The sequence below is a fragment of the Nerophis lumbriciformis genome, linkage group LG12 (assembly GCF_033978685.3).
Source record: "Nerophis lumbriciformis linkage group LG12, RoL_Nlum_v2.1, whole genome shotgun sequence".
Taxonomy (NCBI): Eukaryota; Metazoa; Chordata; class Actinopteri; order Syngnathiformes; family Syngnathidae; genus Nerophis; species Nerophis lumbriciformis.
Genome location: NC_084559.2, coordinates 41,948,337 through 41,966,611, shown reverse-complemented (window position 1 = coordinate 41,966,611; position 18,275 = coordinate 41,948,337). Strand labels below are relative to the sequence as shown.

The following is an 18,275-nucleotide window of genomic DNA, read 5'->3' as shown; positions in this document are numbered from 1 at the left end:
GAATAGGAGACAAGCCGTGTTAAATTCAGGGTTGTCTTACATACATCATATGCAGACCATTATGGAGACAAATCCCTCAATAAATCAACTAAGCAAATAGTATGCTTTCAATAATGTTAGAACCAGGGCCGCCCTTGGCTAAATTGGGGCCCTAAGCATAATCTATTGGATGAGTTTGGTGTGGAAAACCCTGACCTCAACCCCATTGAACACATTTGGGATGAACAAGAAGAGATCAACATCCAACATCAGTGACCTCTGATTTCACAAATGGACACATGCCAACATATTGTTGTCCAAGTAGTGTTCACGTAGTGAAAATGGCCTTTTAAAGTGCTTTTAAAAACAATGAGCTAATAATTGTTGTATAAGAAAACACAATTAAGTGCCAAAACAATTTGAAAAGTATTAACTTCAACAATGTAATAACTATAATAAAACCAATTATGATAGCAAGTGATATTTCCACGTATCAAAGAGGCTTGTCTTTAGGATGCACTCAATGCTGTTTTGGTGCATAAAAAAAACACTTTGTGATGAAGGGAAGCACAATCTATGTAGTGAAATTACTGCCAAAACTCCACAAACTTAAAAACACTTTTTACTCACACCCAACAATTTCCAAGTGAAAAAAAAAATATATATATGAATATATATACATCCATCCCATCCATCCATTTTCTACCGCTTATTCCCTTTGGGGTCGCGGGGGGCGCTGGAGCCTATCTCAGCTACAATCGGGCGGAAGGCGGGGTACACCCTGGACAAGTCGCCACCTCATCGCAGGGCCAACACGGATAGACAGACAACATTCACACTCACATTCACACACTAGGGCCAATTTAGTGTTGCCAATCAACTTATCCCCAGGTGCATGTCTTTGGAGGTGGGAGGAAGCCGGAGTACCCGGAGGGAACCCACGCAGTCACAGGGAGAACATGCAAACTCCACACAGAAAGATCCCGAGCCCGGGATTGAACCCAAGACTACTCAGGACCTTCGTATTGTGAGGCAGATGCACTAACCCCTCTGCACCAATATATATATATATATATATATATATATATATATATATATATGTATGTGTGGGGAAAAAAATCACAAGCCTATTTCATCTCTACAGGCCTGTTTCATGAGGGGGGTACCCTCAATCGTCAGGAGATTTTAATGGGAGCATTCGCATACCATGGTTTATATAGGGCACAGAGTGGGTGGGTACAGGCTGGCCTAGGGGCGTGGTGATTGGTTCATGTGTTACCTAGGAGGTGTTTCCGTCTATGGCGGCATGTTGTTACAATTTCGCTGCGCTTGTTGAGGGATGACAGGTCTGGACGGTAGATAATAAACAGTTTCTCTTTCAAGCATAGGTTGCATCTTTTATTACCACTATTGTAAGGTGTGCTGGATGCAAGAATTTGCCATGTTATTGAATATTCAACATTATTGTCTTTGAGGTCCCAAATGTGTTTGCTGAGTTCTGTGGTATTTCGCAGGTTTTTGTTCCTGAAAGAAGCCTTGTGGTTGTTCCATCTGGTTTTGTGGTTGTTCTTCTTTCAGGAACAAAAACCTGCGAAATACCACAGAACTCAGCAAACACATTTGGGACCTCAAAGACAATAATGTTGAATATTCAATAACATGGCAAATTCTTGCATCCAGCACACCTTACAATAGTGGTAATAAAAGATGCAACCTATGCTTGAAAGAGAAACTGTTTATTATCTACCGTCCAGACCTGTCATCCCTCAACAAGCGCAGCGAAATTGTAACAACATGCCGCCATAGACGGAAACACCTCCTAGGTAACACATGAACCAATCACCACGCCCCTAGGCCAGCCTGTACCCACCCACTCTGTGCCCTATATAAACCATGGTATGCGAATGCTCCCATTAAAATCTCCTGACGATTGAGGGTACCACCCTCATGAAACAGGCCTGTAGAGATGAAATAGTCTTGTGATTTTTTTCCCCACACATACATATATTGCGCTCTACTACGGTATCGAGCACTATTTTTTGGATAACCTTATTAAGACTCTATATATATATATATATATATATATATATATATATATATATATATATATATATATATATATATATATATATATATATATACATATATAGAGTTAATAGAAAAATACATTCGCAAGTATAAAAACAATTTTGTTCAAGTTAAAACTTTTGGTGCTGCTGAGTCAATTTAAGGCCGTCTTAGAGCGATTGGTATTTGCCCATGGTGCCGTCCACCAAAAATAATAAAGAAGAATAAGCAGGTTGGGGAATAAAATGGCGGACGGAAGAGAGGGGAAACAAGCTCAACCTGTGAGTTAACCTACAAGTTTCGCGCCACTCTTCTTCGTTATGTTGGCGGACAGCACCATGCGCAAACAAAGTTCTGACGGCCTTAAATTGACTCAGCAGCACCACCTGTCTTTGTCAAGTGCGAATTACGGGGTCTTTGAGTGGAAGTGTGTGGATCGCGCAGGGTGGAACATTACCACCAAAAGTTTTAACTTGAAGAAAATTGTTTTTATACTTGCAAAATGTTTTTTTTTTACTTGCAGAAAGGGTTTTTTTTTACTTATGAATCAGTTTTTTAATACAAGAAAGCAGTTTTTTTACTTGAAGAAAATGTTTTGTTTTTTTAACTTGCCCATCGTTTTTAAAAATTTTACAAAATTGTTTTTTTTTTCTTTGAGAATTGTTATTTTCTACTTGCGAATCATTTTTTCTATTGAAGAAAATTGTTTAACTTGTGCATCGTGGGGCGTAAATAAAACTATTTTTGTGGAGTTTTGCCAGTAATTTCCCTCCATAACAATCCATACATCCTTTTCGTAGTTTTTTTTTTGTTTTGTTTTGTTTTTTTTGTCATCTTATGAAATGAACGTAAACCAAAATGGGAATCATTGGGCCACATTGGTTAACTTCAACAAGGTTCCGACTCTGCTCCTCAGAGTCCAGTAATGGAGCAGCAGAGAGGAAGTGGACAAGAGAGGAATTGGTGGGTGGACATCTACCCGGGGTTGTTTTTCTTCCTTTTATTTGGACTGGGATTGGGATCCTGTTTCAGCTCTCGGTACTGCACCTGTTAAAATACGCACACACATACACACACACACACACACACGCACACGCACACACACACACACACCAGTCGGTCAGGTGGAGAGAGCAAAGGATGCTTGAATAGCACACAAACCCTCCAGAGGCTTTCTGACTCCAGCTGTGTGGAACAGTGGCCTCAAGGAAGGGATTACACTGATTACAACACACACACAGTTCAGGCCTTCAAATATACATAAACACATGCTTCCACAGATGTGAAACAGTGGCCTAAGGGAAACGATCACACAATCAAATAGAGGACAGGGCAAAGGCTCATGGGAAAGCTTGGAGAGACAACAGAGTCATCATGAAGAGGCGGGAGAGAGTGGAGCAATGGAAGGACAAAGGACACAAAACAATCCATTAGCTGTTTGTTTTTCTTTACTCCATCACCTTCACTACCAATTATATGCTCTCTGACTTTATTATCTTGTAAAAATGAAAACACACTTTGTGAATGCTGAGTCACGAATGGACACTAATGTTATTTTTCCGCGCCAAAACAAAGATTTGCTACAGCATTGCTGTAAAGAACACCACTAAAGTGTTTTAAGTCAACTCAGCCAAAAAAAAATATCGGATATTTTCCTGCAAGACGATGAAATGGTGAGATCAAAGGGACCAAAGTAATGATGAGATGCACACCTGTAGAAAGAAGAAGCGTATTCAACTCTACTGGTTAATAAACTGAAAAGGCACCAATTGTCATGTCTGTGTGATCATGTTTTGTTTTAGTAATGTTCGGTTTAAATTTTGGACTTTTTGTGCACTTTTGTTTTGTTTTGTCACCATAGCAACCATTAGTTTCACCTGTCACGTCACGCACCTGTTCCACGTTTGGACTCATTGTGCACTCTTGTCACCATAGCAACCATTAGTTTTCACCTGTCACGTCACGCACCTGTTTCACGTTTCGAGTCACGCACCTGCTTTCACTAATCATGTCCATAGTATTTAAGTTCATTCATTTTCTGTTGTTCGTTCTGACGACATCACCACATTTATGCTCCTGCACACTCTCCACACCCTGATGACCCTTGCTACAATTTTTTTTTTCATGCCGGTTCCATGCCAAGTAAGTTTTTGTTTGTTAAGCCACAGTTAGTGTTTTGTTTAATTGTTCATAGTTTCTGCCAATGTGCAAGTTTTGTGTTTAAAGTCTAGTTTTATTCTCCGCCACTGTGCGCGCCTTTTGTTTATTCCTTTTTTGATAGTTTAAAATAAATCATGTACCCACCTTCAAGCCTTGACCAGTCCAGTTCATTTGCACCACGGGAGAACAAACCAAGCCATAGTCCAAGTCTTGACACCAATGAGTGAACAATTAAGTTATAAAGTATTGTTAGTAGAGATGTCCGATAATATCGGCAGGCCGATATTATCGGCCGATAAATGCGTTCAAATGTAATATCGTAAATTATCGGTATCGTTTATTTTATTATCAGTATCGTTTTTTTGTTGTTGTTTTTTTTAATTAAATCAACATAAAAAACACAAGATACACTTACAATTAGTGCACCAACCCAAAAAACCTTCCTCCCCCATTTACACTCATTCACACTAAAGGGTTGTTTCTTTCTGTTATTAATATTCTGGTTCCTACATTATATATCAATACAGTCTGCAAGGGATACAGTCCGTAAGCACACATGATTGTGCGTACTGCTGGTCCACTAATAGTACTAACCTTTAACAGTTAATTTTTCATTAATTACTAGTTTCTATGTAACTGTTGTTATATTGTTTTACTTTCTTTTTTATTCAAGAATTTTTTATTTATTTATTTATCTTATTTTATTTGATTCATTTTTTTTAAAAGTACCTTATCTTCACCATACCTGGTTGTCCAAATTAGGCATAATAATGTGTTAATTCCACGACTGCATATATCGGCTGATATCGGTATCGGTTGATATAGGTATCGGTAATTAAAGAGTTGGACAATATCGGAATATCGGATATCGGCAAAAAGCCATTATCGGACATCCCTAATTGTTAGAGGAATATATTCCCTCCTTTCGGCAGAGTATAAACACCATAGAATTGGCCTTCATGCTGATAGAAGATGAACACAATAAATGTGTTATTTATGCATTCTCACACATATATTAGTATAGAGTGTCCGCCCTAAGATCGGTAGGTCGTGAGTTCAAACCCCGGCCAAGTCATACCAAAGACTATACAAATGGGACCCATTACCTCCCTGCTTGACATTCAGCATCAAGGGTTGGAATTGGGGGTTACATCACCAAAAATGATTCCCGGGCGTGGCCACCGCTGCTGCTCACTGCCCCCCTCACCTCCCAGCGGGTGATCAAGGGTGATGGGTCAAATGCAGAGAATAATTTCGCCACACCTAGAGTGTGTGTGACAATCATAGGTACTTACTTACTTAATGGTGTCATGAGGTACTAGCCTGTAGAGAAAGCAATGAAAGAGAATGTGTGTGCGTGCTAAGCACACAAGTTAAGTTTCAATTCATGCTCAGGTGGGGCGGACGAAAAGCCTGGGAAGACGGGCAGCCATTAGACAGCTCAACCCTCTCTCTCCAGCGCTGGCATCTCGGTTGTTTGTACTTACTACTGTTTTTCAGAATAAATTGTTTACCTTTAGTTCTCGTCATAGTAGACAGTAGAGATGCGCGGATAGGCAATTTATTTCATCCGCAACCGCGGCAGAAAGTCGTCAACCATCCGCCATCCACCCGATGTAACGTTTGATCAGAACTGCATCCGCCCGCCATCCGCCCGTTGTTATATATCTAATATTAATTAAAAAAAAAAAAAAGGGTGAAAACTACGCGAATTGCACCTTGTGCAGACAAGATTTTTCGATCGGACACGGAGGAATTAGTGATGTAAAAGACCACGTTGGGACAAAAAAACACAAGTCTAATGCCGTTGCTAGCGATACAAGTGGAAAACTTTCAATGTTTTTCGTCGCCCAAACAGATTCTTTGGATGTGATAAATGCCGAAGTTTTATTTACGGAGGCAATAATTGAGCATGGACTTCCAATCGCACTGGCTGATCACATGGGACAGTTAATAATGTAATGCAACCTTTAAAAATCATTACGCGGTGATCGCGATCCCAAAAATAAACTTTTCTTGCATGATAATGTCCAGAAAAATTCGCTTTATATTACTATAGAGTCCTTTTAACGAATGAGTTTGATGGTTTATCACAAACCTTAAATGAAAGAAGTCCTTTGTTCTCCTGCAGCATGGCCTTGCTTTGTGTTTGGTGCGCCATCCTGTCGGCTGTATTTCACAGCACGACATACTGTTAAAAGTGTTTATACTATTTATACTTTCAATTAACAAATTGAAGTCTTGTGAAAGGTTGACAGGATAACTGGCATTAACTGTCAAAATAATTTCAAACTATTGAAGTTAGCTTACAGAATAAACATGTCAATCAACCCATATGATTTTTGCTGTAATATTTTTGTTTTGAAAAGTCACTGTGACTGATAGAAAAGTGATGGTTTTAGCAACATTTTAACCTGTCTGAATGCTAATAATCATTTTGCGAGCAAGCAGGTAAGCTGCGCGGGCGGAGCGCGCGGAGTGACCCATGTTACGAGCCCCCGGCCACGGGGGTGGCGGGCAGGTAAGCTGCTTACCTGCTGCGCGTGACGCCGGCCGCGGCGAAAGCGGACGAGGCGGGGTGTCGGTGCGGTGGGCGCGGTAGTGACCCTGGATGTGCGTCGGGCCCTTCTCGCGGATCGCCTCAGCTACGGCTCCCGGTGGGGTCCTCTCGGGGGAAGGAGCCTCGGTCCCGGACCCCGGCGAGGCGTCCCTCCGCTCCGTAAAAGTGTCCATCTCTTTTTTTTTTTTCTTCTGTTGTGGCATATGCTGCAGGTTCCTGCTCATTTTTCGTATGTGGGTAACAACATTTAACTATGTATATATATTTCCCAATTGGTTTAACTGCCACCCGCAAAAAAAAAAAAAAAAAAAAAAAAAAAAAAAAAAAATCTAATTAATCCGCCCGACCCGACCCGCGAGCGGATAAAATCTTATTTTTTTAAATTTCATCCGCCCGATCCGCGGGTAATCCGCGGACTCCGCGGTTGTGTCCGCAAACCGCGCATCTCTAGTAGACAGCCTTAGAACTAAAAAATCTGGAAACACTTTGCCCTCCTAAAATGGAGAATCTTAATAGTATGTTACCCAATATGAAGCCGTGGCTGACCAGGTAGGGGAGAACACTTATTTGTCTAATGGGAATTGTTCATTTTCAAAATATCTTGCACATCTTTGTTACACATTTGTGCATTGTAACAAAGAGGCAATAATGTCATGATCATCCATGACATTTTGGACTTGTGTTTATTGCATACCTGCCAACTACTCCGGTTTTCCCGTAATTAGTACGGTTTTCATCAACCTATTCCGTCCGGGTTACGGTTGTAGTGATAAAAAATACGGTTTTTCATTAATTAAAAAAAATTATTTAAAAAAAAAGTTTTATTCACGAAATCGCGTAACCACAATGACAATCGACACTGCTTCCCGTAACTTCCTATCGAGCCATTCCGAATGCCATGCGCGAGGCTATTTATAGCACCGCTGCCAAGCACGAGGGACCAGTTGCCCATTGTTTCCAAACGAGCGAACGATCATGGAATCAGCCGGAGAAAAATCGTAAACGAGTCTTAAACCGAAAAGAAAACTGCAGTCATTCCGTGAAGAATATTCAAAAGCCTATCCGGGAATAATTATCCGTTCCAAAAAGGGTGAAAACTACGCGAATTGCACCTTGTGCAGACAAGATTTTTCGATCGGACACGGAGGAATTAGCGATGTAAAAGACCACGTTGGGACAAAAAAACACAAGTCTAATGCCGTTAAAATGATTACATTAGAGATGTGATGTGCCACTTTTCAAGTGTCTGATGGCTTAAATTAATTTTCATTAATTTTTCATATTTTGAATTCTTTTGAAAGGCTTACAAAAAAACTACATTTGAATTGTAATTCCATGCTATTGACAGGACTATTCATTTTAATGAAGTTAGCTTACCATGTTTACAGTATGATAATTGTGATAGAAATGTGAATTTTAGGCACAGAATATTTTTTACAATTGAACAAGGCAGTAGATTATACAAGCTTGGACAGAAAGTTAATAATGACACCAATTTTCTTTTTAATGGAATTGTTTAGTACTGTTTTACCATTTGTTTACTGTAAAAAGTGTTTATACTGTTTATACTTTCAATTAACAAATTGAAGTCTTGTGAAAGGTTGACAGGATAACTGGCATTAACTGTCAAAATAATTTCAAACTATTGAAGTTAGCTTACAGAATAAACATGTCAATCAACCCATATGATTTTTGCTGTAATATTTTTGTTTTGAAAACAAAAATATGATAGAAAAGTGATGGTTTTAGCAACATTTTAACCTGTCTGAATGCTAATAATCATTTTGCGTCGGGGGGCGAAGCTGAACCCCCCACCAGGACTTTGTCCTGGACCTACCGGGCCCTGGACCCTGGCTACTAGGTTTTTCTGATTTCAAAAGTTGGCAGGTATGTTATTGTCCTGTGCTTGGTGTTGCTGCCGTTCCCGTGCTTATGGTCTCGTTTCCACTTTCTGTGTGCTTTCATTTCATTCCACTTCACTTTGGGCCTGATTGCCAAGTAGGGCGCACCTGTCCCTGGTTGTCAATCAGATTGCTTCTTATGTCTTCCCTGTTCCTCTGGACAGGGCTGGATCAGCATTGTTTTGTGGCTACACTGCCTAGACAGGTGTTAGTTTTCTGTGCACTTTCAAGCTGCACAGGTTTTCATTTGTACTTTATTAATGACCTTTTTTACTTGCACGTTGCCTGCTGTTTCTGCATCTTGGGGTCACGTTGTCTGCAACGTAGCCCGAACTTGACAAACTATCAAAGACTTTGTGACACATCATGACAACCAACCCTCACTGCAGGGATTGTTGTCACAATGTTCTTTAAATGTTAAAAAAAAACTATTTTTAAAGAAGGCAGAACTGAATTTGAGCGTCTGATTTAATTGACAAGTTGACAAATACATCTTAACACAAAATATGCAATGGACATGAACAATAAACATAATACTGTATATTCGATATCCATCTACAGTATATATATGTGACAACCAACCCTAAAGAAAATGTGACGATGGGCCCCAAATGTAATTTCTTTCTAGCATCAAGGCTAACAGCTCTGTGGCAGCTAGTAGCTATAGCCAAAAGTCAAAACCGTTGCTTTCCCTTCACACTTTTAAGGGTAAGCAATTGTGTAAAAGCCTAGAAGTTAAAATACAGACGAGCTGACAATTTACAATTAGACATGAAACACACAAAAAGTCCTCTCACTTCAAATGCAGCAACCTTACTCAAGAGAAGACTACGTAGGTGAGCTCTGATCCCAATTCTGTAAATTTCCAAATTGCAATTCCAGAGGCAACATACTGAATACTTCACCTCTAATGTTGGATTGTAGGGAAAACATTGGAACTCACTCCCACTACATCAGTGCTTCTTAATTATTTTCTGTTACGCCCCCCAGGAAGAAGACAATATTCCGCGCCCCTCCACTCTCCGCTGTGTGTCATTTGTCTATAAAATTGTTGTAAGTACACCTCTGCGTAGGGCTGGGCGATATGGACGAAAAAGTATATCTCGATATATTTTTCGGTGAAAGTAAAAATAGTCAGTAAAATTGAAGTGAATGGCAACTGTACTGTAAACAGTCAGTGGTGCTTTTATTAACCCAGTTAGTCAAGATGGGTAATAACAGCACAGAAAATAAACTGTTTAAGTAGTACAGAATTACTTAACATAAATAAAATAGAAAAATATTTCAACGTAAAATAAATAACATAGCTGTGCAAATAATACAAAATGTATCAAACTCAGAAAAATAAATTTGCAAGCAGGCACTTTGTGATTTCCCTTCTATCATGTCTCTAACCAATCGTGGCTCATCATAGTAAACAACCAACCAATCATGGATGTTCCTTTACGTGCAAGCACGTCTTGGAAGGAGGAAGGGGAGGGGTTTAGTAGCCCGTGGAGAGGGAGCGGGGCAGAACAAGGAACACAACAAATAAGCGGCGTTTGGTAATTTTAAGGTGAAATAAATTATATCGATATTACGATATTTTCTTAATTCATATCTTGTTTAAAAATATATCGATACATTTTACAAACTCGATATATCGCCCAGCCCTACCTCTGCGTAACATTGAATTCCATCCATCCATCCATCTTCTTCCGCTTATCCGAGGTCGGGTCGCGGGGGCAGCAGCCTAAGCAGGGAAGCCCAGACTTTCCTCTCCCCAGCCACTTCGTCCAGCTCCTCCCGGGGGATCCCGAGGCGTTCCTAGGCCAGCCGGGAGACATAGTCTTCCCAACGTGTCCTGGGTCTTCCCCGTGGCCTCCTACCGGTTGGACGTGCCCTAAACACCTGCCGAGGGAGGCGTTCGGGTGGCATCCTGACCAGATGCCCGAACCACCTCATCTGGCTCCTCTCGATGTGGAGGAGCAGCGGCTTTACTTTGAGCTCCCCCCGGATGGCAGAGCTTCTCACCCTATCTCTAAGGGAGAGCCCCGCCACCCGGCGGGGGAAAACTCATTTCGGCCGCCTGTACCCGTGATCTTGTCCTTTCGGTCATAACCCAAAGCTCATGACCATAGGTGAGGATGGGAACGTAGATCGACCGGTAAATTGAGAGCTTTGCCTTCCGGCTCAGCTCCTTCTTCACCACAACGGATCGATACAGCGTCCGCATTACTGAAGATGCCGCACCGATCCGCCTGTCGATCTCACGATCCACTTTTCCCTCACTCGTGAACAAGACTCCTAGGTACTTGAACTCCTCCACTTGGGGCAGGGTCTCCTCCCCAACCCGGAGATGGCACTCCACCCTTTTCCGGGCAAGAACCATGGACTCGGACTTGGAGGTGCTGATTCTCATCCCAGTCGCTTCACACTCGGCTGCGAACCGATCCAGTGAGAGCTGAATATCCTGGCCAGATGAAGCCATCAGGACCACATCATCTGCAAAAAGCAGAGACCTAATCCTGCAGCCACCAAACCGGATCCCCTCAACGCCTTGACTGCGCCTAGAAATTCTGTCCATAAAAGTTATGAACATAATCGGTGACAAAGGGCAGCCTTGGAGGAGTCAAACCCTCACTGGAAACGTGTCCGACTTCCTGCCGGCAATGCGGATCAAGCTCTGACACTGATCGCACAGGGAGCGGACAGCCACAATCAAACAGTCCGATACCCCATACTCTCTGAGCACTCCCCACAGGACCTCCCGAGGGACACGGTCGAATGCCTTCTCCAAGTCCACAAAGCACATGTAGACTGGTTGGGCAAACTCCCATGCACCCTCAAGGACCCTGCCGAGAGTATAGAGCTGGTCCACAGTTCCACGACCAGGACGAAAACCACACTGTTCCTCCTGAATCCGAGGTTCGACCTTACCGGAAAGGCTGAGGAGTGGGATCCCACGATAGTTGGAACACACCCTCAGGTTCCCCTTCTTAAAGAGAGGAACCACCACCCCGGTCTGCCAATCCAGAGGTACCGCCCCCGATGTCCACGCGATGCTGCAGAGTCTTGTCAACCAAGACAGCCCCACAGCATCCAGAGCCTTAAGGAACTCCGGGCGGCTCTCATCCACCCCCGGGGCCTTGCCACCGAAGAGCTTTTTAACTACCTCAGCAACCGCAGCCCCAGAAATAGAAGAGCCCACCACAGATTCCCCAGGCAATGCTTCCTCATAGGAAGACGTGTCGGTGGGATTGAGGAGGTCTTCGAAGTATTCCCTCCACCGATCCACAACATCCGCAGTCGAGGTCAGCAGAACACCATCCGCACCATACACGGTGTTGACAGTGCACTGCTTCCCCTTCCTGAGGCGGCGGATGGTGGTCCAGAATCGCTTCGAAGCCGTCTGGAAGTCGTTTTCCATGGCCTCGCCGAACTTCTCCCATGTCCGAGTTTTTGCCTCCGCGACCGCTGAAGCCGCACACCGTTTGGCCTGTCAGTACCTGTCCGCTGCCTCCGGAGTCCTATGAGCCAAAAGAACCCGATAGGACTCCTTCTTCAGCTTGACGGCATCACTCACCGCCGGTGTGCACCAACGGGTTCTAAGATTACCGCCACGACAGGCACCAACCACCTTGCGGCCACAGCTCCAATCAGCCGCCTCGACAATAGAGGTGCGGAACATGGTCCACTCGGACTCAATGTCTAGCACCTCCCTCGTGACATGTTCAAAGTTCTTCCGGAGGTGGGAATTGAAACTCTCTCTGACAGGAGACTCTGCCAGACGTTCCCAGCAGACCCTCACAATGCGTTTGGGCCTGCCAGGTCTGTCCGGCATCCTCCCCCACCATCGCAGCCAACTCACCACCAGGTGGTGATCGGTAGAAAGCTCCGCCCCTCTCTTCACCCGAGTGTCCAAAACATGAGGCCGCAAATCCGATGACACAACTACAAAGTCGATCATGGAACTGCGGCCTAGGGTGTCCTGGTGCCAAGTGCACATATGGACACCCTTATGCTTGAACATGGTGTTTGTTATGGACAATCTGTGACGGGCACAAAAGTCCAATAACAAAACACCACTCGGGTTCAGATCCGGGCGGGCATTCTTCCCAATCACGCCTCTCCAGGTTTCACTGTCGTTGCCAACATGAGCGTTGAAGTCACCCAGTAGGACAAGGGAATCACCCGGGGGAGCACTTTCCAGTACTCCCTCAAGTGTGTCCAAAAAGGGTGGGTACTCTGAACTGATGTTTGGTGCGTAAGCACAAACTACAGTCAGGACCCGTCCCCCCACCCGAAGGCGGAGGGAGGCTACCCTCTCGTAAACTGGGTTGAACTCCAACGTGCAGGCTTTGAGCCGGGGGGCAACAAGAATTGCTACCCCAGCTCGTCGCCTCTCACTGCGTGCAACGCCAGTGTGGAAGAGAGTCCAGCCCCTCTCGAGAGAACTGGTTCCAGAGCCCTTGCTGTGTGTCGAGGTGAGTCCGACTATATCCAGCCGGAACTTCTCTACCTCGCGCACTAGCTCAGGCTCCTTCCCCCCCAGCGAGGTGACGTTCCACGTCCCAAGAGCTAGCTTATGTAGCCGAGGATCGGACCGCCAAGTGCCCTGCCTTCGACTTCCGCCCAGCTCACACTGCACCCGACCTCTCTGGCCCCTCCCATGAGTGGTGAGCCCATTGGAGGGGGGACCCACGTTGCCTCTTCGGGCTGTGCCCGGCCGGGCCCAATGGGGACAGGCCCGGCCACCAGGCGCTCGCCATCGTGCCCCACCTGCGGGCCTGGCTCCAGAGGGGGGCCCCGGTGACCCGCGTCCGGGCGAGGGAAATCTGAATCCTTGTTGTTTCATTCCCATAGAAGTCTTCGAGCTTTTGAATTCTATTAACAATAAAAACAAGAACAACACACTAGTCTTTCTTCGTCTCCCACCGTAGTCACAGTGAAGCCAAGCACTACATATTATTCGTTATATTCTAGTAAGGCAAAAAAAAAAAAAAAAAGCATGTTCCTCGAGGACATACACGCCCCCCCTGATATTGCACCATTATTTGAGAAGGACTGCATTACATGCAAGACATAATGAGCATGACAACCAACCCCATGTCCCCCTAATATTAATTTTACATTGTAGTACCTGTTTTTTTTTCAGTGCAAAGTAGGTCATTCGATTACTCTGATCAAATAGGGGCCTGTATTTACAGATCAACTGAACATGATCAATATTATTATATTCGACCAAGTTGTAGACAACCACAAGACATGCCACTGTACATTCTCCAGTGAGCAAACAACTTATCTTACATGATGGACAAGAGCTCGGCAGTCGCACACGTGTGCATCGCATATACGACAACGCAGACAGATCGCTGACGAGAGCTAGCCACTAGATGAGAGAAGAAGAAAAAGAGTGAACAAGCGCATCACCAAAGAGCCCTTCTGTGAGCTCCCTGTGAGGCAGATGTACTGTCGGCTACTCAGCCCGTCTGACTGACTGACTGACTGACTGACACTCTCTGTGATTCTCCAGACAGACAACAAGTTGACGTCAGTACGCTGTCTGTGTTCTGTCTCCTGGTGGACGAGCACAGCGTTGTCTCTTGGCGCCGACTGGGAATAAGCCTTTGTTTTACAGGTTGGGTAAGTTCTCTCACTATATACTCTGTAAGTTGGAAATGCAAGACGTGAGTATGAAAGATGGACAGGACAGCAATGCACTCGTTATCGTGTAGTGTGATAGCATCACATTAGCGCTACGTATACACTGTGGGCCTAAACTACAAACTTTAAAACTTTGTATAATACCAGCGGGTGTTCTACTAAGACTACAATTAATAACAAGTGCAAAAGTGGTGCAGATCGTACTTTTTACATGTGTATTGTGCGTGTACTGTCGGCTGTCACCATGGAGTAATCATGCGGCAAGTAACCTGTGGTGTTTTGATGTGGTGTAAAACATGCGGCACACAAGTGACACAACTGTTATCTGTGCCACATTTCTGCAATAAAGAAGCGCGACCCAGAATACAAATCCTATTTTTAGCACGCCAAAGGTGCGGTCTGGGAGGCCTCATCACTGGTGTTTATGGCACAATAACGGCAATTCCGAGGCACTGCCCTGGAATGATCCAGTAGCAAGAAAATGCATGTTACAAAAAGTTTGTTCATTTAGGAGATCTCCTATATCAAGAGTCTGCAACCTTTACTATCCAAAGAGACATGTTGCCACCTTTTTCATCCATCCATCCATTTTCTTCCGCTTATCCAAGGTCGGGTCGCGGGTCAGCAGTCTAAGCAGGGAAGCCCAGACTTCCCTCTCCCCAGCCACTTCGTCCAGTTCCTCCCGGGGCATCCCGATGCATTCCCAGGCCAGCCGGGAGACATAGTCTCCCCATCGTGTCCTGTGTCTTCCCCGTGGCCTCCTACCGGTCAGACGTGCCCGAAACACCTCCCTAGGGAGGCGTTCGGGTGGCATCCTGACCAGATGCCCGAACCACCTCATCTGGCTCCTCTTGATGTGTAGGAGCAGCGACTTTACTTTGATCTCCTCCCGGATGACAAAGCTTCTCACCCTATCTCTAAGGGAGAGACCCGCCACACGACGGAGGGAACTCATTTCGGCCGTTTGTACCCGTAAACCGCCTCTTCCACAAAAAATAAAATAGTATAGAACTGCAAAACATAACACAGCTTATAAACTTTTTAAAGTTTTCATCTTTTTTATTTTACATGAAAAACGATCTGTCCATGTGAAATTAAACCCGTTGTCCTTTTCTCTTTTGGCAAGTATTCATGGTTCGCTTACCCAAGGGGTTGCACACTCGAGAAGCTAAACACAATATGAAGCCTAAAATACCACAACGGAGACCCCGGACTGTTGAACAACTTAAGCTGTACATCAAGCAAGAATGGGAAAGAATTCCACCTGAGAAGCTTAGAAAATGTGTCTCCTCAGTTCCCAAACGTTTACTGAGTGTTGTTAAAAGAAAAGGCCATGTAACACAGTGGTAAAAATGCCCCTGTGCCAACTTTTTTGCAATGTGTTGCTGCCATTAAATTCTAAGTTAATGATTATTTGCAAAAAAAAAAAAAGTTTCTCTGTTCGAACATTACATATATTTGTCTTTGCAGTCTATTCAATTGAATATAAGTTGAAAAGGATTAGCAAATCATTGTATTGTGTTTTTATTTACAAATTACACAACGTGCCAACTTCGCTGGTTTTGGGTTTTGTCATTTTTTACAGAGAATCCATTCATCCATGTTCTACCGCTTGTCCCTTTTGGGGTCGCGGGGGGGTGCTGGAGCCTATCTCAGCTGCATTCTGAAAAATAGATATAATAATCAAATGCATGAGCAAATGTATATATTATTCACTAATAACCGCAATGTGGCTTGATGAAACTGAGTTTGACACCCCTGCTATAGACGCAAAACAGCGGTTGCAGAACAATTTCTGTCTTGATAAATCACATAGCAAAATGTGCAAAATAATTACATTTGCATCTCCTCCTCCCAGTACCGTGGTCATTCTAATAATTTGCATACACTTTGCATATGCATGTAATTGCTATATTGATGGCATTCACTATTTCCTCTGCGCACAAGCTTAGTACAAACCTCGTTTCCATATGAGTTGGGAAATTGTGTTAGATGTAAATATAAACAGAATACAATGATTTGCAAATAATTTTCAACCCATATTCAGTTGAATATGCTACAAAGACAACATATTTGATGTTCAAACTGATAAACATTTTTTTTTTTTTGCAAATAATCATTAACTTTAGAATTTGATGCAGCAACACGTGACAAATAAGTTGGGAAAGGTGGCAATAAATACTAATAAGGTTGAGGAATGCTCATCAAACACTTATTTGGAACATCCCACAGGTGAACAGGCAAATTGGGAACAGGTGGGTGCCATGATTGGGTATAAAAGTAGATTCCAGGAAATGCTCAGTCATTCACAAACAACGATGGGGCGAGGGTCACCACTTTGTCAACAAATGCGTGAGCAAATTGTTGAACAGTTTAAGAAAAACCTTTTTCAACCAGCTATTGCAAAGAATTTAGGGATTTCACCATCTACGGTCCGTAATATCATCAAAGGGTTCAGAGAATCTGGAGAAATCACTGCACGTAAGCAGCTAAGCCCATGATCTTCGATCCCTCAGGCTGTACTTGCAACAACAAGCGACATCAGTGTGTAAAGGATATCACCACATGGGCTCAGGAACACTTCAGAAACCCACTGTCAGTAACTACAGTTGGTCGCTACATCTGTAAGTGCAAGTTAAAACTCTCCTATGCAAGGCGAAAACCGTTTATCAACAACACCCAGAAACGCCATCGGCTTCGCTGGGCCTGAGCTCATCTAAGATGGACTGATACAAAGTGGAAAAGTGTTCTGTGGTCTGACGAGTCCACATTTCAAATTGTTTTTGGAAACTGTGTCCTCCGGACCAAAGAGGAAAAGAACCATCTGAATTGTTATAGGCGCAAAGTTGAAAAGCCAGCACCTGTGATGGTATGGGGGTGTATTAGTGCCCAAGACATGGGTAACTTACACATCTGTGAAGGCGCCATTAATGCTGAAAGGTACATACAGGTTTTGGAGCAACATATGTTGCCATCCAAGCAACATTACCATGGACGCCCCTGCTTATTTCAGCAAGACAATGCCAAGCCATGTGTTACATCAACGTGGCTTCATAGTAAAAGAGTGCGGGTACTAGACTGGCCTGCCTGTAGTCCAGACCTGTCTCCCATTGAAAATGTGTGGCGCATTATGAAGCCTAAAATACCACAACACAGACCCCCGGACTGTTGAACAACTTAAGCTGTACATCAAGCAAGAATGGGAAATAATTCCACCTGAGAAGCTTAAAAAATGTGTCTCCTCAGTTCCCAAACGTTTACTGAGTGTTGTTAAAAGGAAAGGCCATGTAACACAGTGGTGAACATGCCCTTTCCCAACTACTTTGGCACGTGTTGCAGCCATGAAATTCTAAGTGAATTATTATTTGCAAAAAAAAAATAAAGCGTATGAGTTTGAACATCAAATATCTTGTCTTTGTAGTGCATTCAATTGAATATGAGTTGAAAACGATTTGCAAATCATTGTATTCCGTTTATATTTACATCTAACACAATTTCCCAACTCATATGGAAACGGGGTTTGTAGATCATGTTTGCGTGTTTTAGTACACGCAAACCTTTGTCAGATCAGGCCCACAGTGTGTTTAATATTCACACAAATACTGTATGTGCAGCTACACAGAAAAGTCCAGTTATTATTTTGTATTGTTATTGCTACTTAACCTTTCATATATATTTGTGCCAGAATGTTTTGCAGTATTTGCTCAGTGTCCACAAAATGTTAACTTTACATGTGTACACATACTTGCTTGTCAGACACCATGAGGATATAATCCAGTTGCAGATAAAAAGAGGAGAAAGGACAGAAAGATACTGGGAAGAAGGGCGGACAAGTTTGTGACAAACAAGGGGAAAAAAAGAGGAGAAGAAAACAAAGAATAGGCGACTGGGTGAGAGGAACAGAGATATGTGGACACTCTAGCGATAGATAATGTTCTCATGTGGGTGTGGATGCTTTTATA

At 43.4% G+C, this 18,275-nt stretch overlaps 1 protein-coding gene across 6 annotated transcripts in view; it reads right to left on the bottom strand.

The window, feature by feature from the left end:
- Positions 1 to 2,684: 2,684 nt before the first annotated feature.
- mctp1a (multiple C2 domains, transmembrane 1a) overlaps positions 2,685 to 18,275 on the bottom strand; it is a 502,786-nt gene continuing 487,195 nt past the window's right edge. For 4 of the 6 annotated variants that reach the window (XM_061986604.1, XM_061986607.1, XM_061986610.1 and 1 more), the window contains one exon: positions 2,685 to 3,093. In XM_061986604.1, coding sequence (XP_061842588.1) covers positions 3,022 to 3,093 — 72 coding nt within the window. In that variant the 3' untranslated portion in view covers positions 2,685 to 3,021. The remainder of the gene's footprint in view (positions 3,094 to 18,275) is intronic. The other 2 variants (XR_009817879.1, XR_009817880.1) reach the window with 1 other exon arrangement.